Source organism: Macrotis lagotis, chromosome 1 (genome assembly GCF_037893015.1).
Source record: "Macrotis lagotis isolate mMagLag1 chromosome 1, bilby.v1.9.chrom.fasta, whole genome shotgun sequence".
NCBI classification, from domain to species: domain Eukaryota; kingdom Metazoa; phylum Chordata; class Mammalia; order Peramelemorphia; family Peramelidae; genus Macrotis; species Macrotis lagotis.
Genome location: NC_133658.1, coordinates 21,603,792 through 21,629,521, shown reverse-complemented (window position 1 = coordinate 21,629,521; position 25,730 = coordinate 21,603,792). Strand labels below are relative to the sequence as shown.

The following is a 25,730-nucleotide window of genomic DNA, read 5'->3' as shown; positions in this document are numbered from 1 at the left end:
AAAATAATATGGATAGGGATAGGAGAAGGAGTGGTGATTAGACTTAGGATTTCATTGATATAAATGCATGCCCATTACCTATATATATCACATGATACACCTATAAGAATTAAATATGCACATAGCGTACATACTGATGGAAAAATACTCACAATATTGACACTTCATACCATAGGGTGTTGAAGTGGATAGAACATAGAACCTGACTTCAGGATACCTGGTTCAAATCCTGTCTTGGATTAGCTATATATGATCCTGGGCAAGGCATTTGATTTCCCTGAGACTCAGTTTCATCATCTGTGAAATGAAGATAATTATACCAATAGCAGCTTATAATATCCTAGAAATGTGACCTATTATTATCTACACAATGGCTAAAGGAGGTCTAAAATATCTTCCAGATCTAAAATTCTAAGATTCTTTACATAATCCTCTTTTCTGCCTATATGGATATCCAACATCTCTTCATCTGTTCCCTGATGAAGGATTAAAACTCCTTGAATGTAGGATCTGTTTCATTCTTTGCTATGGCATCCCCAGAACTTAGCACAGTGATAGACACATATTAAACATTTACAAATATTTGTTACTGTTATCCATCTAGCCATAGCCCTATTGATAATCTGTTATCTCGGTCATTAGTCTGAGCGTTCATTATCTATCTCCCTTTGAAAGGAAGTAGAATTGACATTTATATAATGCGTTGAACTTTACAGTTTTTAAACTTTAAAGTTTTAATAGGTTAAAACTGTTCTAAAGACTTTTGTGATCCCCTGTAAACATCATTTCATTCTCCTTATCTGGGATCTCTACTATCTATCAGCTACATAGATCTTTCCATCAAAGATTCCTCAGGCTCAGGAACCACTTTACTTTTGTGTTCATGTCTCCAGGTTTAGTATAATGGTACAGAGTAAGGGTTGATTAAGTGCTTTTTCATCCATCCATCCCTCCTTTCCTCCATCCCTGCATCCATACATCCATCCCTCCATCCATCCATCCAGCCAGCCATTTCTCCATCCATCCCTCCCTCCCTCCATCCATCTATTCATTCATCCTTCCATCCATTCCTCCATTCCTCCATTCATCCATCCTTCTATCCCTTCCTTCTTTGTTCAGTTAATTTTATATTTTGGGATAGCCTATAGCATATATATACACACACACATACAAGTACATATAGACATAGACATATATAGACATATATAAACATATATATACACATACATACATACATCTATATTTATAAATGTAAATCCTATCCTATTGAATAAGGGCAGCTGGGTGATACAGTGGACAGAGCACTCATCTTCCTAAGTTCAAATCTGGTCTCAGACATTTACCAGCTGTATAACCCTGAGCAAAACACAATACTATTTGCCTCAGTTTCCTTATCTGTAAAATGAACTGGAAGAGGAAATAGCAAACCATTCCATTCTCTTTGCCAAGAAAACCCACAATGGAGTAATGAAGTCAGACAATTTAAAACAACAAAATGTTATACACACACACACACACACACACACACACACGATATATAACTTATATGTAAATATAAATTATACCCTGACAGCATATAATTTGTTTTTGTCTTTTTGCAAGGCAATGGGGTTAAGTAACTTGCCCAAGGTCACATAGTTAAATAAGTGTATTAAGTGTCTGAGGCTGGTTTTGAATTCAGGTCTTCCTGACTCCAGGGCTGGTGCTCTATCCACTGTACCACCTGGCTGCTTCCATGATATATTCTTTATATAGCAAACATTTACTAGCTCTGTGACCTTGGACAAGTCAGTTAATCTCTGTCTGCCTCAGTTTCTATTCTGTAAAATGGGGATAGTAATTACATCTACCTCTCAGGGTTTTTGTGGATCAAATGAGATATTATTGGTAAAGCTCTTACTATGGTGCCTGGTCTACAGTGGGTGCTTTTACTACTATTACTAGTCCTATCACTACCACTACCACGACTGCTACTACTACTACTACTGCTACTACTACTACCACTATCTGACTCAGTGTGTGTGTGTGTGTGGGGGGGCCTAGTTCAACTGGGAAATCATCAATCATTGGATAAAATATTGCATTGGAGCAGATACTAAGACAGCAATCATTCATATTTACAGCAATTTATTGATAATCTATCTCTGTGTGCCTCTATCTTTGCATCTCTACTGAATCACAGTTATTTCCATCTGACATCTTTATCTAGCAGTTATTTACTTATCAGTCACCTGCAAATCTGTCTCTCCATCCATCTATAAGAATGATTCTCAGTTCTTCAGGACTTTGAGGTTGGTCAAGCCATTTCCTCACAACAGCTGACCTTTGGACATGGTGTCGTTGGTGCCACCATCCCCATATGACAAAGGAGGAATCTGAGGTGACTTGGTCATGAGTCTCCTGACCTGGGCAACGGTGGCTTCCTGACTCCTTCCTCTCTGCAGCACTGTTTCTCTCTAGTGTTCTCTTTTCTGTCCATTTTGCTCTTCATCTATTTTTTTCTATCAACTGATCATTTGTCTTGATCATTTCTTTATAGCTTAATTTCATTTTTTACTTCTTTTGTGATTTCATCAATATAGGAAATTTGCAGTGGGGAAATTCCCTCTTCCTGTGCAGATTAGCCCTTATATGTTTTTTATATTTTTATTTAATGTTTTGAGTTTCAAATTCTACCCCTCCCTCCTCCCTTCCTCTCTCTCTCTGAGATGGTCAGCAATCACATATGTTATACATTGTAATTACATAAGATATTTTCATATTAATCATTTTTGTACAAGAAGACTCAAATAAAAGAAAAAAGGAAAGAAAGAAAGCAAAAATAGCCTGCTTCAGTCTCAGTATTCCAACAATATCAGTGCTTTCTCTGGAGGTGGATAGTGTGCTTCATTAGTCCGTTGGGATTGTCTTGGATCATTGTATCTCAGATTGTCGCTAAGCCATTCTCTGTCCTTCAGTGATATAGCAGTTCCTGTGCACAATGTCCTCCTGGTTCTGTTTACTTCACTATGCATCAGTTCATGTAAGTTTTTCTAGAGGGTCTGCCTTGTAACTAAGAATCTTAGGCACTTAGCAAGCATTTATTAATCACCCATGATGTGCCAGCTCTATGATACCAGGAGAGACTGAAGGAACCCAAAGTCTCATGAGGAGGAAACATGTAATCAGCCAAGGACAAACACATTCTAAGAAGAATAAATCAGAAATAATCAACAGAAGGGAGAATCTAGAATTAAGAAGGATCAGAAAAGGCTTCCTATAGGTTTTAGCTGAGATTTGAACGAGATCAAGGAAGTCAGGAGATGGAGATGGGGTAGGAGAGAGTCAGGTATGAGGGGAGTCTGGGGAAAGTTACAGTGAGGGAGATGGAGTGTCAGAGGGTGATGTCACTCAGGGTCAGTTTATCTGGACTTCAACTTCAGTCTTCCTGACTTGGTTTACTCTATGTTATCTAATGCCACCATCATCTGGCATTGAGCACCAACCTGGAGTCAGAAGGACCTGAGTTCAAGTCTCAGATACTTAATAGCTGTGTGACTCTTCACAAATCACTTTACCCTATTTCTCATAGCTTTCTCATCTGCCAAATGAGATAGAGAAGGAAATGAAAAACCACTCCAAAGTCTTTGCCAAGAAAACTCTAAATGAAGTCTCAAAAAATGACTGAACAATGTCAAAGGCATCCCTCTCTCCTCTTCATTCCCTCACCATGAGTAATCCTGGAGGCTACATGTGATGAGAACCTTCGAGTTTAGGGATACCTGTTAGAATGGGAAGGGGAGATCTCAGGAGGGAGTTCAAGACCCTGAGACCTGTGTGTGATTTGTATGGGGTCAGGTATGGATTGTGAATTGGGAGCTCTAGTCCTGCATGTTGTCCATGTGGTGGACAGAGGACTGAATTTGGAATTAGGGAGACCCTGGATGTGAATCCTGCCTTAGCCACTTATTAGCTGTGTAACCCTGGTGTCAGTCTCACTTTCCTCATTTACAATGTAAGGTTAATAAAACCCTGTCATACTCAAAAGTTGTGAGGCACCAGTGGGGAAAGAGAGGGAGAGTTAGGATGAGGAACTAGACCCATAGTAACATTCATAAGGGGGAACCTCCAGGAAAGAAAGTTCCCTCTTCTAATGCAGGTCAACACTATTTCTGCAATTTTTAGGCTTAGAGAGTGATCCAATAGGTGAAGTGATCTGCCAAGAATGTGTCAGAGGGCACTTGAATCTCCATTTAGTGACTAGAAACCTGGCCTTATAGCTAGGAAGAACTGGGTTCATGTCTTACCTTTGATGCATCCTGACTTTGGGACCCTGGGCAAGTCATTTAACTATTCAGAGCTCTTCCTATAAATACCTGTAAATGGGAGGAGAGAGAGAGAGAGAGAGACAGAGAGACAGAGACAGAGAGACAGAGAGACAGAAGAGAGATAGAGATAGACAGAGACAGAGAAACACAGAAAGACAGAGACAGAGGAAGGCAGAGGAGAAGGGGAGAGAATGGAGGGAGAGAAAGAGAATGATAAAGAGAGAAAGGAAGAAAGGGGAAGAGAAAAGAAGAGACAGTGAGAAAGAAAACGAGAGAAGGAAGAGGAGTGAAGAGAGAAGAGTTGGGAGCTTCTAGCCTGCTCCATCCAGACCAGTCACTCAATTTCCTAAGTCCCTCCATGTGCTCAGACTTTGGGTCTGTACAGTGGGTGAGAGCAGAATCAGGGTGTGTTGGCTGCCCTTGCAGAGATTCTCATCTAGTTAGAAGCTAGCCTTGCCCTGCGGTGGGGGCCCCACAAATAAGGCCCGGGGGGTGGATTCCAGAGAACCCTGAATGCTAAGCTGTGTAGAGCAGATGAAGGAGGGATTTCTGGGACACGGAGGAGGAGATCAGGGAGGACTTCCTAGAGCAGCTGAGGTTGGGTATAGATTGAGAAGTGTTGGGTGATCAAATCATTTCTACCATCAGGGAAACATCCATAAAGAAGGTGACATTTGAACTGGACCTTGAAGGATGACAATAGAAACAGGTAGAAAGGGAGAGATGGCAGCCTAGGGAGGCTTGTGGAAAAAAATGAGGAGGTGGGGAATGGAGAACTGAATTTGGATGGAGGGGAGGGACCCATTTTGACTGGAACATAGAGCATGGGAAGGGAAATTGGGGGAAAGTTGGAAATAAGGAAGTCTAGGTCAGATTCTTTGGGGCCTTGAAAGCCAGAAATCTTAGGAGCCTCTAAATTCAGGCTTCAGACCAAAAGAGATAAAATCTGTGGGTGTGACTTGTTCCCTTTCCTGCTCTGCACAGTTGGTCCAACCATTTTTCTTCTCCAGATTCTTACCATGAGAAGAACATGAATGTCAAAATCTTAGAGGACCAAGCATATAATTTTACAGAGGAGGAGACTGAGGCTCAGAGAGAGGAATCCACCTAGCCAAGGACTCATGACTTTCGGGCCTGTGGGTCTTTCTGTGAAAACCACTGCCTGCCCTGGCTGGTATCTTTCTCATACCTGGATGCCTCATTCTCTCTTTCTTCTCTTACTCAGTCTAAACCTTGAAAGAACTGAGAAAAACTGGGGATTCAGAAGCTGGTGGAAGGAGAAATCAAAGTAGCATCTATCCTCTCTTGGGCTGCAAAATTGAAGGGCTAATGGTGATTGGTTCTGAAAAGGTTGGAATAGGTAGGAAATGTCTTAGCTTTTCAACCTCCCCACAATCACTCTGTCTGCCTCCTCACCAGGAAAGCTATCCTGTGGCATCGCCCCCCCAAGGAGACCCCCAGGAATCATGAAATAAACTTTATCTCAATGAAATCTCAAGTCTTTACTGAAATCCTCCGTGCAGTTGTTTCTGCTATAGGGTAGGAGGGGGACACAGTCCCTGCCTGTAAGGATCCACAGTCTTTTTGGATAACCAGGACACCTTTAAGGAAGCAATGATTGAGCTAGGCAAGGGAACATGGGGGAGAACCAAGAGCAAGGGGGTAGGAGTTGGGGACCTTCACCATTCACTGGCTATATGACCTCATGCAAATCATTTCCCTTAGGTGGGCTTTAGATTAGATCGTCTTCAAGTTCCCTTCTAGTTGTGACATTTTCTGTTCTAAGGTCTTCCCAGCTTTAACATTCTAGGTTCCAAAGTTTTGATCCTTTGTTCTCTAAGATTCTCCCACATGAACTCTGACTTTTCATCTTCTAACATCCCTTAGCTCTCCTTCCCATCTCAGATATTCTATGTTCTAAGGTTCCACTTGGTTTTGATATCTTTGTTCTAAAGCTCTTTCCAGCCTGGTCATCCTATGTTTTAAAGTCCCCCTCATCTCTGAGATTCTGTTTTAAGGCCTTCCCTGACTGATATTTCACATTCTAAGACTCTTCCAACTCTGGTAGTGTATGTTCTAAGGTTCCTTTCAGCTCTGATATTTAAGGATCCTAAGGTACGATTGAGGACTGACTTGTATGTTATAAGCAGCACAAACTATAAGAATTCAGAATCGAGATTGATCAGTGTGGACTGGGGACAGGGTTAGGGAAAAAGAGACTTAAGCCAGGTTGAAAAGAAGGAAGGACATCCTGAAGAGAGGTCCAGAAATGCTGTTAGGTCCCAGTGGTGAGCAGAGGTATAGCATGGCATAATAGAACTTTGAGCATGAAGTCTGGAAGACCTGCCTTCAAATCATGTCTCTGATATATAACATTTGAGTGACCTTGGATAAGTCTTTTAACTCCTCTGAGCTTTAGTTTCCTGATCTGTAAAATGAAGAGATTGAGAAAGATCATCTCTAAAGTCCCTTCCAGCTTGATAACTCTGAATCTATGTTCCATTATGTCACTGGGTCCCCAAAAGCCCAATAAAACTTGTCTGAAGAATGGACCTGGAAGTCCCCTGGGGGCAGAGGTGGTTTTATTTTTGTCTTGGCATTCCTGGCACCTATCCAAGCAGCTGGCACATAGTAGGTATTTAATGAACTCTGATCGGCTGAATCAACTTGGAATCAGAGCTGGGGTCACTGAGCTCAAGGAGTCATTGAATTTGATGGTCGCCTTGGTCTGAAATATTGGCCCTAAGAACATCATTTTTATTTTTATAGAATGACCAAAGAATGGTCTCCTTTTTCTTTGGGTAGATATAGATTCTGATCCTCTAGCAGGAGGCCTCCATTCTGAATTGGCCTCCATTCATATTCTGGGTGATTTTGAGGATGTCACTGATCTCTGTGAGCCTCAGTTTCCCCATCTGTAAAACACAAGGCTGTTCCTAACTGCCCTGTAAACTCTTCTCCAATTCTAACTCTGATGCTCTGATCATCTTCTTTGTGACTGTTCTCAGATGGCTCCCTCTTATGGGCCCTTCCCCTGAAGCTCCTGGGATCCTCCTGTTGCCTTGAACCTTGGACAGATGTATCTCAGGGAGTTTAGGCTTAGATTAATGTCAGAATAACAATAAAATGTTTCTCAACACCTTGAGGTGGTTTTCAAAACTCTTTACTAATATCTCATTGGATTGTTGAGAATTTCGACCCAGCCATTCCTCACTCCAAGTCTCTTAGGATAAGGAAGGGGATGCCTCTGAAAAGGAAAAAAGAATTCCAAACATTCACAGACTTCTTTTCCAAAGCCATAGAAATGTATTGTGGGTTATCATTTTATCTAATGTTTTAGGATTCACACATTTCTGTGTTGACTTTCTCCCTTTTATCTTCTCCAAAAAATGCCATTTGACCTATAGACTGGCTCTTGAGGAGGGGGAGAAGGAGGGATAAATGAGCTATAACAGCATGTAGGAAACAAACAGAAAACTAACAATAAAAATTATCATAATTTTACAGACATTCATATGTTACCTTAATAGAAATATTTTTCAGCAATTACCTGGCAATGTCATCTTTGAAAAAGCTATTAATCACTCAAAATCACCAAAAAAATATTTAAAAATAATATATACATAATTCTGTCTTCCTTGAGAGTCAGCTTAGCATGCCATTGAGAGACTCCTAACGTGTATAGGATTATTGATTTAAAGTTGGACAGGGTCCAAGAGGGTGGAGTGTGGAACTGGGAAGGTCAGGTATAGGGACTGGAGCTGTGGTTTCACTCCACCAGGGGGTGGGGAAGCACCCCTCTAGGATGCAGATCTGCATTTTCTCTGCATCCAATAGAGGGGTTAAATGATTTGCTCAGGGTGTCAGAGAAGCAAGCCTTGATCCCAGGATTTCCTGGAAGGTTCAATTTTTGACTCAGACAATTTTTTGACTCTCCTTGGCCTCATTTTCCTATTTGGTAAAAGAGGGGAGGGAAGTAGGACTTGTTGACCTCTCAGATCCTGTCCATTTCTAAATCTATGATGCTATGATTCCTTTCATAAACTGGGAAACTGAGATCCAGTGACTTGCTCAAGGTCACACAGACAGTATGTGTGAAAATTGAGATTTGAGCCCATGTCTTTTTACTCTTCATCAATGCCCTTTTCCATTGGATCAAGTGGCAGAACCTAAAGGCTGGACAGCGACAGAGCAGTAATGTATGGCCAGTGGTCCATAATCCTAGGCTAGATGCCAGCTCCTTTCACATCATCTTTTTTTTTTTTTTTTTTTGGTAAGACAATGGGGTTAAGTGGCTTGCCCAAGGGCCACACAGCTAGGTCATTATTAAGTGACTGAGACTGGATTTGAACTCAGGTCTTCCTGACTTCAGGGTCAGTTCTCTATCTACTGTACCATCTAGTTGCCCCCACATTATCTTTCAAACCAGTCTTTCTATATCTTTGCCACCCTGAGTATAAGAAGACAATGCCCAGGGATGGGGGCTCTAAGCTATATCTCTAGAAGCGGAGATGGGATGTTTGAGGTAACCATACTTTTATTATTCCGATCCCCCACTACCCCTCTAATTTCTCCCTCTACCAGGACTTCTTTGTGAGATGGGGAACACTCAAGGAGAAGCATCCTGGTTAAAGACTAGGGGACCATCCTGTGATTAGGTCTATTCTATTAATAAGGCTGGGGATGATCATAAGCAAAGTTTTGTTCCTTAGTACATTGAGAAACAACCTTGCAGCCAGAAAGACCTGTGTTCAGGTCCCATCTTAACGTAGATTGACTGTTTCACCCAGGCAAGTCCCTTATTCTCTCAGGGAAGTAGCAGAGAAGGTGCTGACCTGCGTTGCTAGAGGTACCTTAAGCCTAGTGAAATCACAAGTCCAGTCCTACCCTAAGGTTAATTTTAATTGAATTCAGAATTGGAAGGGACTTTAGAGATGGTCTAGTGTAATCTTTTCATTCTACATAGGAGGAAACTGAGGCCCAAAGAGGGTCATATAGGCATTAAGTAGCATCTGTAATTTAAACTCAAGCTTCCTGAATCCAAGTCTAGTTTCCTTTTCCTTCTACATCATCAAGGGAACTAAGCTATTTATTGTAAAGACAGCGGCTCTTTTCCTCAGGGCTTAAGGTTGGGATGGAAGAAGTAGGGTGGTGGTACTGTGTGGGTATTGTTGGGGGTGGGGGCAGGACTAGGGGAGGGATGGCTTTTCAGATGGTCGGGGGAGGTAGTTCCGGCTTTTATCAGGGCAGCGTGGGAACAAGCTCAGGGACGGGAGTGGGAGTTGGAAATGAAGGGCAGGAGGGAGAGGGGAGGAAGATGAAAAGGGAGTTGGTGCCAAGGTGGGGGTGGATATGGGGAGAAGAACCATCCCAGGGGATTTGGTGAGATGGGAGATAGAGGAAGAGAAAGAAGAGACAAAGATGAAAGGCGGTCTGGGGGCTTCTTGTCAAAGTCTAAATTAATGAAAAGAGCTTGGAGACATGGGTTCCAGATAGTGTTCTGCCCAACTAGATGACCCCAAGTTTACTTCTCCTCTCTGGACTCTTCTGAAAAATGGTGAGTGAGGTGGTCCTGATAATCCCTAAAATGGCCAATGACATCTGGTCTATTGGCTGGCCCATACTTGACAGCCTTCTAGCTGGGGAGCAACCATCTGAATATGGGGTCCACCAAAGAGACCCTGAGAACTCCGTCACAAGTATGATGTTAGGAATTGGGGTCAATTGGCACGACAGGGGTGATCATGTTGGGAAAGGGGAAGACAGCGGGGATGGTTTTGGGGTGGGCGTGATTGTGAGTAGCATTAGAGATAGGGTCATGGTTAAGAGCAGACTTTAGAGTGAATTTCATATATATTTATAGTATTATAGTTTAGAGATGGAAATGAATGAATGAATGAATGAATGAATGAAAAAACTATTTATTGAGCACTTATTTGTCAAGAATGTGCTAAACATTAGGGATGCGTCAGATACGTGCAGACAAGACAGCCTGCCCTCAAGAAGCTTACATTCAAGTAAACCAAATATCCAAGGCAGCGGAGTTTATGAAAGTTGTTTTGGACGAGAAGTCAGAGGGGAACTGGGCCTCAGTTCCCTTCTATGTGGAATGAAAAGATTAGACTAGACCATCTCTGAAGTGCCTTCCAATTCTGAATTCTATGAAATAGTCAGTCTCAAGACAAATTTACTCATATGGACTTGACAACAACGGAAAGTTGAAAGCTGAGTTCATTAGTTTTCTCCAATCCAGAGTTGGAAGGGAGAGAGGGATGGGGAGGGTCTGATACTTAAGCATCAAGGTGACATGGAAGGAGTGTGTATGTCAGGGGTCTGGGGTTCAATACGAAGGTGAAGCTTCGCTATTCAGAGACTGCGAGTGTGGGCATGGAGAGCAATGGAGTTGGAGCTGGGAACAGAGATGAGCTCTTGGTTGAGGCTTTAAAGATAAGAATGGGGGTAGGGATAGAGTGAGGGTAGACTTGGGGATCGGTAATAGGGCTCCAGTGGCAGAGAATTCCATTCGATCATCCAGCTGACCAAACTGGGAACCACTTGACAAGAGATTGAAAGAGAGAGAGAGAGAGAGAACAAACTGGAAGTAAATTGTGGGAAGTTTTGAGGATGGAGACTCTGAATGATTATTTTCCGCACATAAGGAAACAGGCTTCAGTTGCAGTTGAACAAAAGGAAATCCTTGGTTGTTAGGCTTGAGCGAGTTCTCCATCCTGAAAGATACTCAAAGGTCAGATGGACTGACCCTCCATTCTAGAAGGCTCAGATCTAAAGGTTAGGGGACTGGACTGAGTCAGTTAGTCATTCAATAAAAATGTGTTAAGCCTTACTTATGGGATTGGTACTATGCTCTGCTCTTAGGATGCAAAGTCTCACTTCTTAATTTGCTTTACCTGGGAAAAAGAAAAATTCAGTGGTCTCTCACTTCCATAGATTAAAGTTCACACATGAATATATTATATTACATATTTTATTATATATGAATAGATATTAATGATAGCTTATACACATACATAGATTATATTTATATTTTATTATATATTAATATATATTAGAGATCACTCACATAGGTATATGGATGAAAGAATCTAAGCTTTTGAAAGGTGATTGAAACAAGAGCCTGAAGGAAGAGAAACAGGATAGGAAATAACAGATAATTCGAGTCATTTCTATTCATCTCTATAATACCTATATATGCTGAACCTCTATAAGCTTATAAATATAATAATTATGTAAATACACACATATATATGCCTATAGGGAGAATACACACATATATATACATATATATGAATATATATATATATATATATTCATTTATTTATCTTTACTACTAATGTGTTGTTGGCCTTGGGAAAGTCACTTGCCCTCTATGTGTCTATTAAAAAAAAATACTGCCTTCCATGGGTGAAGCACTCTGGTTGTTCTCAAGGTTATTCATATCCAGATGCCCAACTGAATAACACTTACTGTCTGTGTGACCTCGGATGAGTCACTGAAGCTCCCTGGGCCTCAGTTTTCTCCTCTGAAAAATGAGCACATAGGACCAGGTGGCTTCCATGAACTTTTTCAGCTTTAGATCTAGCTGGGTCCTGTGATAAACACCCCTTGGAGGTTTGTTTTTTTTCCTTAGATTACAAGTGAGGACACTGAGACTCTGAGAGATGAGTTATCCATGAACCCAGTCATATAAGGGAAGAGGGGGCAGCTAAGTGGCACAGTGGATAGAGCATCGGCCCTGGAGTCAGGAGTAACTGAGTTCAAATCCATCTTCAGACACTTAATAATGACCTAGCTGTGTGGCCTTGGGCAAGTCACATAACCCCATTGCCTTTCAGAAACCAAACCAGACCCCGCCCCCCAAAAAAAATAAGGGGAGAGAGAGATAATTAGAGGATGGATGTTGGAGAGATAGATATACAAATAGATGGATGAATAAAGGAAGAAATAAATAGATGGTGGATATCTGAATGTGTAAATAGAAGATAGAGGGATAGCAGATAGGTAGGCAGTTAGATAGATAGAGGGATGGACAGATAAATTGATAGATGAAGCATTTATCCAATACTTAACCATATTGCAAGCTCTGCTAAGAGCTGGGAATACAAAAACAAGAAAAAAAGACTGCCCCTACTCTTAAAGACCTGGGAAGCTAATACATGAGAGGAGTTTGAAAACTGAGATGGGAATAGATTTGGTGGTGGTGGTAGGGTTCCCTGTGAGGTAGGGGTCTGAAGTCATTGATATGAACTTGAATTTGTTGATAGTTCTCAACTTGTTTGGAATTGCTGATGGATGGGTCAGGGTGGGGTAGGGAAGGAGGGGTTGTCCTCTGTGTCAAGAGCATGGAGGGGGGTAGTTCTTTGATTTTTGTTTTTGTTTTTTTGCAAGGAAATGGGGTTAAGTGACTTGCCCAAGGCCACACAGCTAGGTCATTATTAAGTGTCTGATGCCGAATTTGAACTCAGGTCCTCCTGACTCCAGGTCCGGTGCTCTATCCACTTCACGACCTAGTTGCCCCCCGCGGTGGGGAAGTAGTTCTGAAGGGAGAGACAAGGCTCAAAGGAAGGGGTGGCTAGCCCAGTTCTGGGAAATTCTAATTCTCTTCAGGATTAGGAGCTGCCAAACTCCTAGTTTTGGGGAGGCTGTCAGAGGTCATCTTGTTCATTCCCTTGATTGACAAACCAGTCCTGACCCTGGGGTGGGGGTCAGCCATGGCTCTCCTAGGGTGGCATCCTGAGAACCCATTAGGTTACAGTATCGCATCTGCTCTGGTTCTTCTCACTGTGGTTCCAGCCTCAGGTTTGCCTCAGTCCTTTCCCTGTCCTGAGCTCAGTATCCAATCTGAAATGTCTCCTGAGGGAGATGATGAGTAAGGGGAACTAAGGCTTTATTTCTGTTGAGGCTGATCTTGCTGCTGCCAATCATCATCATCCTCATCCTCATCCTCATCTAGCATTTAAGTATCCCTGAAGGTTTGCAAAGAGATTTGCAAATCTTATTTAATCTACACAACAACCCTGGGAGGTAAGTACGATTATTAACTCCATTTTACAGACAAGGAATCTAGTGACTTGCCCAGGATCATCCAGCTAATAAGGGTCTGAGGATGGATTTGGGTTCTTGACCTATCCACAAGCCACCCATCTCCTTCCTTCCAAAGCTAAGACTCTGATGCCAAGGCCTCTCTTGGGGTAAGCTTTTAGATAGGGGTGAAGCAGCAATGGTCTAAGTTCCATCTGATATCCTCAGCATTGGGGCCTGCACCCTACTGAGCAGTTGTGTCCCCCATGGGAGGGGAGGGTGTTGCCTCTGGAATACCAATGGCCAATCATTTATTAAGCACCTACAATCTGTCTCATTCTGTGCTGGAAATGGGGAGCAGAAAGAAAAGTGAGCAGGTAGCTAATATTTGTGTGAAGGAGACATGTACACTAATTCTATATAAAATGCATAGAATGTAAAGGTATTAATTTGAAGGGAACTAGCAAGACAAGAACAACTTAGATTCTCCCCTTCAGCAACCTCAAAATATTTCTTCCCTACTCTGCTATTCACAGTGCCTGAAATTCCACCATTAATGTTTCACTGATTTGGGGTCAGCATTGTTCCAGGGCGATGCATGGGAAAGAACACTGGGATCAAAGGGTTTGAGTTCAATTGCTGCTTATGAGTCAATGGTTACTAAGAATATTTTACTAATAATACTAATAATAACACTAATAATAAATAATTTTAGTTCTCTTTTATAAAATTTGTTAACAATGAAATCTATGATTTTTGTCTAAATTCTTGAGAGAAGGTGTAGAGATGGAAGGGACCTGAGGTCATCTAGTCCCAGCCACTCAATTCACAGAGGAGGACACTGAGGCCTAGGGAAGGGAAAGTAATAGCTGTCTGGGGCTCCCAAGGCCTCAGTTCCCTCCTCTGTAAAATGGGGAAGGGGAACTCCATAGCCTTCTTATCTGATGATTCACACCAGGGCTTCTTCCGAGAGGAGGAGAATGTTCTCAGGCACCTTTCTCCTTGACAGAAGGGGCTGAGGGTAGTCTAAGAGCAGGGGCTGGGAACAATTTGAAGTGCCCCCTCCCCCAACTGTGCTCCTTCTGATCCACCTCCCCCCTGCCAGGGCTGCCAGTGCCTGGGAACCAGCAGCTTCCTCTGTGCCACATGGCCCTCCCTGGGCGGCTGCGATGGATGGCAGCAGCTCCCAGGAACTGGCACCTCCTCTCTCCCACCCCGCCCCCAATGCTGCAGTCACAGAGCCCTGACTCACCCACCTCAGTGCCCGCCGGGAAGGGTGAGATCATCCACCCACCATGCCGTCACAACCAGAGCCAGCACTGGACCTGGGCAGAAGCCAAGGGCTAGGGCACCAGCACCCCCAAGGCTACATAGGCTTATACCCCAGGGAGGCACTGAATTGGGGGGAAAAGGAGCTCAGGACTGGGAGTTAGAGAACCTAGATTTTAATCCTGCTCCTGCTCCTTACTCCATGTGTGACCTTAGAGAAGTCATACTCCCTGTGCCTCAGTTTCCTCTTTTGAAAAATAAGGATGGGAGAAGACAAGGTGATCTCTAAGGTCGCTTCCAACTTGTATTGATTCGATTCAATTCAATAAGGTAGGAGGGAGGTTTAGCATTTCTCAGGTCTCTCATTCTCTCTTGGCACAACCATTATCTCCCTGGAAAATATGGCAGAGCTATAATTTGTCCCAAACACAAACACAACATAGAAATAGTCCTTGATCTCCAAGGTTTACATTCTTCTGATCTGAAATCCTAGTGAATAATAATAGAGATTTAATATCTTCAAAGCATCTTACATCTATTCATAGGATTCCCATAGAGGCTGTAATTATATTTTAAAATTTTAAAACATTTTAATTTAAAGTTTTGAGTTCCAAATCTATCTCTTCCTGCCTTCCCCCCTCCCTGAGATAGGAACCAATCAGTAGAGGTTATACATGAGTAATTATGTAAAACATTTCCAAATTAGTCATTTTGTACAAGAAGACTCAAAGAAAAGAAAAAAGAAAGTGAAAAATAGCATGCTTCAGTCTGTATTCAAATAATATCAGGTTTTTTTTTTTTCTGGAGGCGGATGGTATGCTTCATCATTAGTCCTTTGGAATTGTCTTGGATCATTGTATTGCTGAGAAGAGTTAAATCACTTTTAGTTTTTTATCAAACCACACTGCTATTTCTGTGTATAATATTTTGGTTCTGTTTGCTTCACAATGCCTCAGTTCATGTAAGTCTTTTCAGGTTTTTCTGAATCCATCCCCATTTTCATTTCTTATAGCACAATAATATTCCCTTATAATCATATACCACCACTTGTTCAGCCATTCCCCAATTACTGGACATCCCTTCGATGTCTAATTCTCAAGGCAGGCTATAATTAATATCATTTTGTAATTGAGGAAGCTGAGGCAGGCAGCAGTTAAGTGCCTTGCTGTGGGTTACATACCAGCAGCTGTTTGAAGCAGGATTTGAACCCAGGCTCCTTGTACAGTGGGGTGTTATCAAATCCTAGATCAGAATTTACTTGTCTTGACTCCTGGGACATGCCACAAAAAATGACAAAGTATTATTATCCCCATTTTACAGATCAGGAGAGGGCACTAGCAGAGCTGAGGCTAGAACCCAGCAAAGATCCCAGATCTAGAGCTAGAAGGAAGTTAAAGATCACTAGCCCAGAGCCCTTATTTTACAATTACAGAAACTGAGTCCCAGGAAAGATAAGTGAATTGTTCAAAGTCGATCAGATGGTATGTGTCAGAGGTAGAATGTGAACCCAGGTCACTGCTCTTTCCACTGAACTATACTTGAAGACTCTTGCCTCTTCCTAATCTGAGCCCAGAACTCACCTGCTCTGGCTCTTAGAGAAAAAGATTTGGTCTTACAGGCAAGAGGGACCTATTGAACATTTTTTTTTGTTTTTTTTGCAAGGCAATAGGGTTAAGTGACTTTCCCAAAATTATTAGGTGATTATTAAATATCTGAGGTTGGATTTGAACTCAGGTCCACCTGACTCCAGGGCCTGGGCTCTATCCACTGGGCCACCTAGCTACCCACCCATTGAACATTCTTGAGAAGGGAGATATCAAAGTCAGACTTATATGTTGGGAGATATTATGGCTTTTGTGGCACAGTGGATAGAGCACTGGCCTTGGAGACAAGAGGATAGGAGTTCGAATCCAGTCTCAGACACTTGACTTTTACTAGCTGTGTGGTCTTGGGCTAGTCACTTAACCTTGATTGCCTGGCATCCAGGACCATCTCCAGTCATCCTGATCCATATCTGGCCACTGGACCCAGATGACTCTGGAGGACAAAGTGAGGCTGGGGACTCAGCATAGCCCTCCCCTCCCTTTCCCCCTCACTCAAATCCAATTCACGTGCTTCTCTTGGCATCACCTCCCTGATGTCCTTATCTTTGAGAATGAAGGAGAAACATCATGGCTTTTAGAAGGTTTGATGAGAGTGATAATGGCACTTTAGGAGTCCCCAACAACTACAAACTGGTCCGACTAGTCTGAGGAGGCCACAACATTGGGTTGGGGTTTGGGCTAAAGTCCAGGAGATCAGCATACTGAGCTGAATATCTGGGGGGGGGTCCCTAGGTAAAGGTCAAGAAGGTCAGGACATTGGGTGGAGTATTTGGGAGTTTGGTTCACTGGGTCAAAGTCAAGGTCAAGTCCTCATGTTCAGACCACTGGACTAAGGTCTTGAGTGTTCAAAGTCTGAGGCCCCCAGGTCATAGACCCTCTCTTTTTCTTACCCTCTTCATCCCCCTCTTCCCCCAGGCTTGACTGGTCTGGGGAAGGGTAGCAGCACGTCTCACTTCACCATGTAAGATGTTGGCTCAATCTGAGTCTTTCCCATGTTGTGGTTTTATTTTTCTTCCTGCTGGGTGGGTAAGGGTGGCAGGGGCCTGGAGGCTAAAGTGAGTTCTAAGTGAGGTATTAGTTCAGATATTCTTCCAAAGTGCCCTGCTCCCAGTTTCCCTTCTGTAAGACAGCCAGGTGTGTTTCTCCCACCCTAGTTGCTGGGGGTTGAAGAGAACTTTCAGATCTCCAAGTCATGAGATCATCAACTTAGACCCAGATAAGATTTTAGAGGTCATTGAGTTGATTTTACAGAAGAGGAAATTGAGGTTCAGAAGGACAAAACCATTGTGTCTGAGGCAGCATTTGAATCCTAGTCTTCCTGACTCCTTGTTCACATGCTATCTCACACTCTCTGTATCTTCTCATTTTAGAGATGAGAGAAGAGAGATCAGAAAAGGGAAGCGATTTATTCAAATACAGAGCAGGGCTGGGCCAGAACACAGGGTCTCTGGTTTCTGTGCTGGTTTCTAGGGATATGAAGCTAAAATGCAGAGAGTCTGCCCTCAGAGAACTTACATTCTAGGGAGGGGGCTACACAAGGTCAATTGAAAGAAAAGGAGAGAAAGTGAAGAAGCAAAAAAAAAAAAAAACACAAGAAAGACTCCCCCCAAAATGGACCTAATGGCTCTTAATTGAGAAAGGACTCTAAGGATGAAAGGAAGAGAAGGTAAGCTTGAGTGGGTTCCAGGTATGGAGATTAGCAAAGGTCTGGAAGCTGGAGATGGAATGAATACAAAGTCAAAGGAATCACAAAAAGACCAATTTGTCTATAATGGATTGTGAAGGCTAGAAATGTGAAATAAAGTGAGATGAGTCTGGAATGAGCCACCAAGCCCAGCTATGAAGAGCTCCTAAAGACCATTACAGATGATATTGGGGAGTAACATGGTCAGCCCTGGCAGCTGGGTGGAGGATGGTTTGGAGTTTTGTTGGGATGGTCTGGTCTAGGAGCAGAGAAGGGGCTGGGCAGACATGGCCACTGATTGAATGGGGCTGGGGTAGGTGAATGAAGAGGCCAAGGTGAAGAATGATGGCCTACTGCTTGACTGGAAGGACAGAAATAGGGAAATTTGGAGAAGGAAGGGCAGGAAAATAATCAGAGCCAGAGTTCTAGTTTAAGTAATTGAGAAGTCTTCAGGACAGACAGTGGAGCTGTCCAACAGGGGACAGATTGGGGAGATTTCCTGGAGGAGGTGAGTTTTGAGTTGATTCCTTCAAGAATTATTCAGAAACATCCACTTTATAAATAAGACCTTTTCTTAATGCTTTGGAGGAGAATCTGACTCTCTGGAACATCTGCCTCATTGCTCCTGTTTTTATTTGGGGACAAGCAGAGGACAGATACTTTTCCCACACAACAGTCCTTCAGAGGCAGCTCTATTCCATTGCCTCAGTGGTAGCTCTGTCATCTTCTTATAAAATGGCCCCCAGAACTGAGCTGCTGGACCTAGATAGCTCTGGAGGATAAAGTGAGTCTGGTGATTTGGCACAACATTCTCTCTCACTCAAATCCACTTCATGGTGCTTGCCATGGCATCACCTCCCTGATGTTGTGGTCTTCTTCAAAAAAGGAAGGACAAACATTATTTATTATTATTATTATTATCATTATTATAGCTGAACTCAGTCTGCTTTGTGTGGTCCAACCAGGGCAGAGGACAGCAGGAACTCTACCCCCACTCCAACACACACACACACACACACACACACACAACCCTACACACCTACCTTGTTCTAAGTAGTATGTTTTTATTAAGATTTTGTTAGTCCATTTTCCTGCTGTGCTATATTTCTAGTTTATATTTAGATGGTAGGCAACACTGCAGATGTAAATGGGGACCGCATCCACCTGGCATCCAGGTCACTGATTCCCTCCTTAGTCCAAAGTGTGGTGATCTCCAGGAACCCTGTCTACCTTCTCTTGATTGTTTGACTTCTTGGGATTCTTTTAATTCTGATTTTCTGTGTTCTAAGGTCTTTCCTAGTTCTGAGATTCCCTGTTCTAAGGCCAGTCTCACCTCTGACATTCACTGTTCCAAGGCCCTTCCTAGCTCTGATATTCCCTATTCTAAGTTCCTTCTCTCTGACCTATGGTGGCAATAATAAAGGAGGTTAGCCATGTAAGGCTTGCAAACTCTATGAAGATAGCAAGATTTTCTGTATCTTTTCTGAACTTGGTGAGTCTTCTGGCAGCAGTCCAGTAAGTGTCTAAAAACCTTTGCTTGTTGAATAAATGAATGGAAGGATGGGTGATGAAGGGGCTTCAGTCCATTTGACCTTACCTCCCTCTCCACCCTCAGGTGAAGGTGTGGTTTCAAAACCGGCGGACAAAGTACAAGCGTCAGAAGCTGGAGGAAGAAGGCCCTGAATCAGACCAGAAAAAGAAGGGTTCCCACCACATTAACCGGTGGCGCATCGCCACCAAGCAGGCCAATGGCGAGGACATCGATGTCACGTCCAATGACTAAGAGGGTGCTTGGGGAGGGGGGCAGCTGAGAAACCAATGAAAGGAGCCAGGAGGGCAAGAGGACATCAGAAATGGACTCAAGTGAGACCCAATGGAAACCAACTGCCATACCTCCTGAGCTCCTCCACCATGCCCAGGCCCATTCCTCAACCTCCCGTCATCCCTGCTGACTGGACAGCAGGAAGGGGGCAGCTCCCACTGAAGCGGAACCTCCAAGGGACTCAGAGACTAGAGGCAGATGCCTGGAAGGGGAAGACAAAGCAAGGGATGCCTTCCTCCAGGTTCTGTCTCTTCCAAACTCCTTGGGCTGGACTGGGTTGAGTCAAATGACCTGCAGCAGCATCATCTCTGGCTCAGTGAGCCTGTCAGCCTCGCCCTGAGACTGCCCACCCCGATCCCCAACCTGAGCCTTCTTGGCTCCCTTTACCTTTTCTGTTCTTACCTCCTTCCTTTGAACGAGTTTTTATTTTAATTTATTTCTTGTCCAAAGGCCCCTCGGATCCCCGATCCCCACTTCCCTACCATGACTCCAGTTATAGGCCTTAGTGACATCCTCCTGTGTCTCCCTTCCCTGTGGGTAATAAAACAAACAAACAAAAAAATCCATCTTTGTCTGAGTGACCCTGAAACCTGCTTCGAATCCACAATAGCATGAACTCTTCACTCTAGGGAGGTGAGCATTCTAGGAGATAGAATCAAGGGTGCTTATAAGTGTGAATGGGGGGGCAAGAAGGGGTTCCTTTCTCTTACCAACCTAGCTAGTCATCCCCGGTAGTTGAAATGGTATGTGTACAACTGGTTGGTACCCTCACCTCATAAGAAGAAGCCCCTAGGGATGGCACCCCAGGTTCTGTGGGTCTGTGTCCATGAAAGCCAAAGCCTGTGAACTCCCATCAAGGTGTCTACTTTTAATTTCAGTCAGAGGATGTGATTACTTCAAAACAAAGGCATTTAATAAAAAGTAATGAGAGAATACCCTCCTCATAAGCTGAGACACATCATCAGTGAGAAAAAGTGGACACCTATGTGGCATAAAGGAGGGATCAGATCTAGAGGGAACACGTATAACCGGAGGAAACTCTTACTTCTGATGTTTCGGGGTACCTCATGTCCTCTCATGATAGTATGATGCAGCTGGTCCTTTCCCCACTGGTCTCTACTAGACAAATTCAATAGTATTACTTCATTGAACACGTAAGTCTTTGTTGGGTTCACTCTGGACACATTTCTGCCGGATATACGGAGTCTCTCCTGAACGTGGGCCTACTGGACATTGCGGATGTATGGTAATGACCTGCCTGGAAATCACTGGGCTTGCGACTACAGAGCTGATCTTTGTTTTCTGCTTCTGTCTTCAGCTGAGTGGTTAGAATCCATGGCCACTGTGCTCCGGCTTCCTCCTGAGCAAAGTGGCTCTGCGTGGTTCTTTTAGTTCAAATGCCAGAATTTTGTTTTAATGGTGATTTTAGGAAAACCACTCCCATTAGGTCAATGGGCTAGAAACAAAAAGTTTCTGCTACTGCATCGAAGGTACCCGTCTTCTTCACTTTGGATTCTTGGCTATGAGGTCTGTCATTTCCAGCGGGAAATTCTTGGAAATAAGAGCCATTCCTGGATTAATGTCCTCAGATTCCAGTTTGTCTTTTTTCTTTGGACTAAACTCTTTGGTTGGGGTCTCCTTGGCATTGTTCTCTTGCTCTGGCTCATAATTAACATTCTGTATAACCCCTGATTTTAATTTCTGAAAGATAGACCACATTTTCCATGGTCACAATCCAAGTAAGGGCTATTTGCCAAATATCTGAGGAGTTCAGAGTTTTTATTTTTTTTAAATTTAATTCTCAGCCTCATTTACTTTTTGCATAATTAATGTGGTTGAGGGAGAGGCGTAGAGGCAAAGCTCAACTTAGAAGGCCAGAAGGCAAGGACAGTGTCTTCTTGGCCGCCTAATCACTCTCATGAATTTTTATATAAGTACAAACATACATTATAGACACATTTAAAACACAGAAATATGACCAGTAAAACCTAAATAGGTTGCATTTGGAGTCAGAGGTTCTGGGTTCAAATCCTTAGATTACTGATTACTACTTGAGTGACCTGGGACAAATTCACTCAGATTTTCTGGATCTTCCCTACCCTCCATATCAAAGGATCAAAGATTTGGTGCTAGATAGGCCTTAGAGGTCATCTGACCCAACTCCTTCATTTTTCAATAGAGAAACTGAGGTCCAATGAAATGCACTCTGGCAGATGGACCAGATGTTCTCTAAAATCCCCCATAAGTCCAAGGTCATGATTCTATGGTTTGGGCTCTGGGGGCTAGATTACAATCCTTGACAAGTCCCTCCTCAGTAAGGATCCATGGGATCTTGGAATGTTAGAGATGAAGGGACTTTTGAAAGTTGTCTCATTTAAGCACCTGATTTTAGAGGTGAGGGAAATGGGGCCTAATGAGTACAAGGCTGAGATTCAAACCCAGGGCTTCTGATTCTAAGTCCAGAATTCTTTACATTAGGGCACATTGCCCAGATGATCCCTGAGGTCCCTTTCAGCTCTGAACTTTTGATTGCTTCTCATTCTTTCCCACCATTTTCCCTGAGTTCTTCTGATGTGTACAGGGGCTAAGCTGTGGGCAAGAGATAGAAGGTTTGGATTCTGCCCTCAGAGGGCCCACAACCTAGCTGTAGAAATGACTCATATATCAGAGACAGAAAACATTGTAAGATAGCTGAGAAATTCAGTGCTAGTCCAGTTAGTAGAGGCAGTAAGGAAGTCAGAGATGCCCACAGGCTGGGTGGTACAGCAGAGACAGTCATGGACTTAAAATCAGGAAGACGAGTTTGAATCTATCCTCAGCCACTTACCACATTTGTGACTCTGGGAAGATCTTTTAATCTCTCTAAACCTCATTTTTCTCATGTGGAAAATGAGGTGGGTGGAGATTGTTCTTAATGGGGCTGAATGTCCTTTCCAGTCCTAAATCTAAGACCCATCCTATAATTTGACGAGGTCTCTAAAGAAGGGGGCTTGAGCTGAGCCTTAAAGGGAGGTTTGGATATGAAAGAGTAGAAAAGATGCCCATGTCCCACATTGCGTTGACTCATCCTTTTCCATCCCCCTCCACCCCCCAAATAGCTGAAGGAATCTCCCCCCAGTCTTCTCTTTTTCCTGATTGTTTGAAGGAAAGTAAAGGACGAGCCCTGTCTCGTCTTAGAGTAGACTGAGAAGAGAAGAGATCCTTTGGGGTAGGTGCAGCAGGGATAGGAGAAGGGGAAGCTGCCAAAGGGAAATGGGATGAAGGAAACTTTGCCTTCTTTTCCCTCCATTTTGCCTTTCTTCTGTTTTCACAATCCCTCTGTTTCACCAAGGAGAAACAGAGATCCTGAGGCAAGAATGAGGAACAATCAAAAGTCCAGAGCTGAAAAGGACCTCAGAGGTCGTCGAGGGTACAGTGGGTGGTAAGCAGTTGGGTAGATATCTGACCCTTCAAGGGCCTGGTCTGTTGGGGGGCAAGAACCCTTGTACTCACTCAGGCAACTCTGGGTCTCATGTGAGAGAGACGGGAGGGCTTGCCAGGAGGGGAGCCTCATTTTCTTCCCAACCATGGGGAAAGGGAAACAGTTAAGGCCATTTCCCCAGATAGAAAATAAAGAATAATGGTGAGAAGGGGAAGAGCATGACTGGGGGTTGATTTGAGAAGCCCCTACTCCCTTAACTACCACTCCACAGAAATCTCCCAAGGCTGGCATTCTGCCCCAACTACTTTCCCCAAGGAAGCCTAGTAACCTCAGTATTCTCCATTATTCTTCTGGGCAAAGGCTCTCCTGAAGTCGGTAGGTCTATCCCCAGGGAGCCAAGGTCAGGGGCTGAGATCCTGGCTACAGGATTCCCCCAGGAAAGGGCCCTTCCAGCTTAGTGCCCATAGATTCTGGGGGAGCTCTTCTATAGGATTTCTCTTTTCTGTGTTCTATCTCCCAGTGCTACGGATGAGGAGCTCACTGAAGTGGGGAGAGTTGATCATCCCCTGATGAAGTCTCCATTGTCACTTCCTACCCTATGTCTCTCTCTATATATATGTATACACACACACACACACACACACACACACACACACACACACATATATATATATATATGTATGTATGTATGTATGTATGTATGTATGTATTTGCCTTAGGCCCAGAGCGCTGCCTGGTGGTCCTGAAGCCTCAGCTTCCATTTCTGAGTCATTTCAGACATAGGCCAAACTTCATGGAGGATGTCCTTATTTGTTGGGGTTCGCTTTGAAGCAGGTGACTACCAAGGGGTATATGGGATGCAGGCAGAGGCACAGATAGGATGGAGAAAGAGACATGAGAAGGGGGAGGGGTGGATGTAGGAGGGCAAGCACACTGAAGGGGGTGGTATTCAGAAACAAAACACTGGGGAATACGGATAAAGGGGGAAGGGGGGAAAAGAAAGAGGGATGGAAGCGATGCAAGCAGAGCCATGGATAGGATGGCGAAAGAAGAAAGGAAAACAGGCAGGATGATCGGATGAAGAGAGATGAAGGGAGCAGGCAGAAGGGTGGAGAGGATGAAGAGAGAGAGAAAGAGAGTACAGACAGGGATGGAGAGGATGAAGAGAGGGAGAAAGAAAGAGTACAGACAGGGATGGAGAGGATGAAGAGAGAGAAAGAAAGAGTACAGACAGGGATGGAGAGGATGAAGAGGGAGAAAGAAAGAGTACAGACAGGGATGGAGAGGATGAAGAGAGAGAAAGAAAGAGTACAGACAGGGATGGAGAGGATGAAGAGAGAGAAAGAAAGAGTACAGACAGGGATGGAGAGGATGAAGAGAGAGAGAAAGAGAGTACAGACAGGGATGGAGAGGATGAAGAGAGGGAGAAAGAAAGAGTACAGACAGGGATGGAGAGGATGAAGAGAGAGAAAGAAAGAGTACAGACAGGGATGGAGAGGATGAAGAGAGGGAGAAAGAAAGAGTACAGACAGGGATGGAGAGGATGAAGAGAGAGAAAGAAAGAGTACAGACAGGGATGGAGAGGATGAAGAGAGAGAAAAAGAAAGAGTACAGACAGGGATGGAGAGGATAAAGAGAGAGAAAGAGTACAGACAGGGATGGAGAGGATGAAGAGAGAGAGAAAGAAAGAGTACAGACAGGGATGGAGAGGATAAAGAGAGAGAAAGAGTACAGACAGGGATGGAGAGGATGAAGAGAGGGAGAAAGAGAGTACAGACAGGGATGGAGAGGATGAAGAGAGAGAAGAAAGAGTACAGACAGGGATGGAGAGGATGAAGAGAGGGAGAAAGAGAGTACAGACAGGGATGGAGAGGATGAAGAGAGAAAGAAAGAGTACAGACAGGGATGGAGAGGATGAAGAGAGAGAGAAGAAAGAGTACAGACAGGGATGGAGAGGATGAAGAGAGAGAAAGAAAGAGTACAGACAGGGATGGAGAGGATGAAGAGAGAGAAAGAAAGAGTACAGACAGGGATGGAGAGGATGAAGAGAGAGAAAAAGAAAGAGTACAGACAGGGATGGAGAGGATAAAGAGAGAGAAAGAGTACAGACAGGGATGGAGAGGATGAAGAGAGAGAGAAAGAAAGAGTACAGACAGGGATGGAGAGGATAAAGAGAGAGAAAGAGTACAGACAGGGATGGAGAGGATGAAGAGAGGGAGAAAGAGAGTACAGACAGGGATGGAGAGGATGAAGAGAGAGAAAGAAAGAGTACAGACAGGGATGGAGAGGATGAAGAGAGAGAAAAAGAAAGAGTACAGACAGGGATGGAGAGGATAAAGAGAGAGAAAGAGTACAGACAGGGATGGAGAGGATGAAGAGAGAGAGAAAGAAAGAGTACAGACAGGGATGGAGAGGATAAAGAGAGAGAAAGAGTACAGACAGGGATGGAGAGGATGAAGAGAGGGAGAAAGAGAGTACAGACAGGGATGGAGAGGATGAAGAGAGAAAGAAAGAGTACAGACAGGGATGGAGAGGATGAAGAGAGGGAGAAGGAAGGGCTGCAGGCAGAGGGATGGATAGAGTG

General features: G+C 43.6%; 1 protein-coding gene across 1 annotated transcript in view; it reads left to right on the top strand.

Moving 5' to 3' along the window:
* The window catches only part of EMX1 (empty spiracles homeobox 1), a 41,106-nt gene extending 20,815 nt beyond the window's left edge, over positions 1–20,291 (top strand). The window contains 1 exon segment of the mRNA XM_074222136.1: positions 19,519–20,291. Within this exon segment, the coding sequence (XP_074078237.1) occupies positions 19,519–19,686 (168 nt within the window). The 3' untranslated portion in view covers positions 19,687–20,291.
* Positions 20,292–25,730: the final 5,439 nt, after the last annotated feature.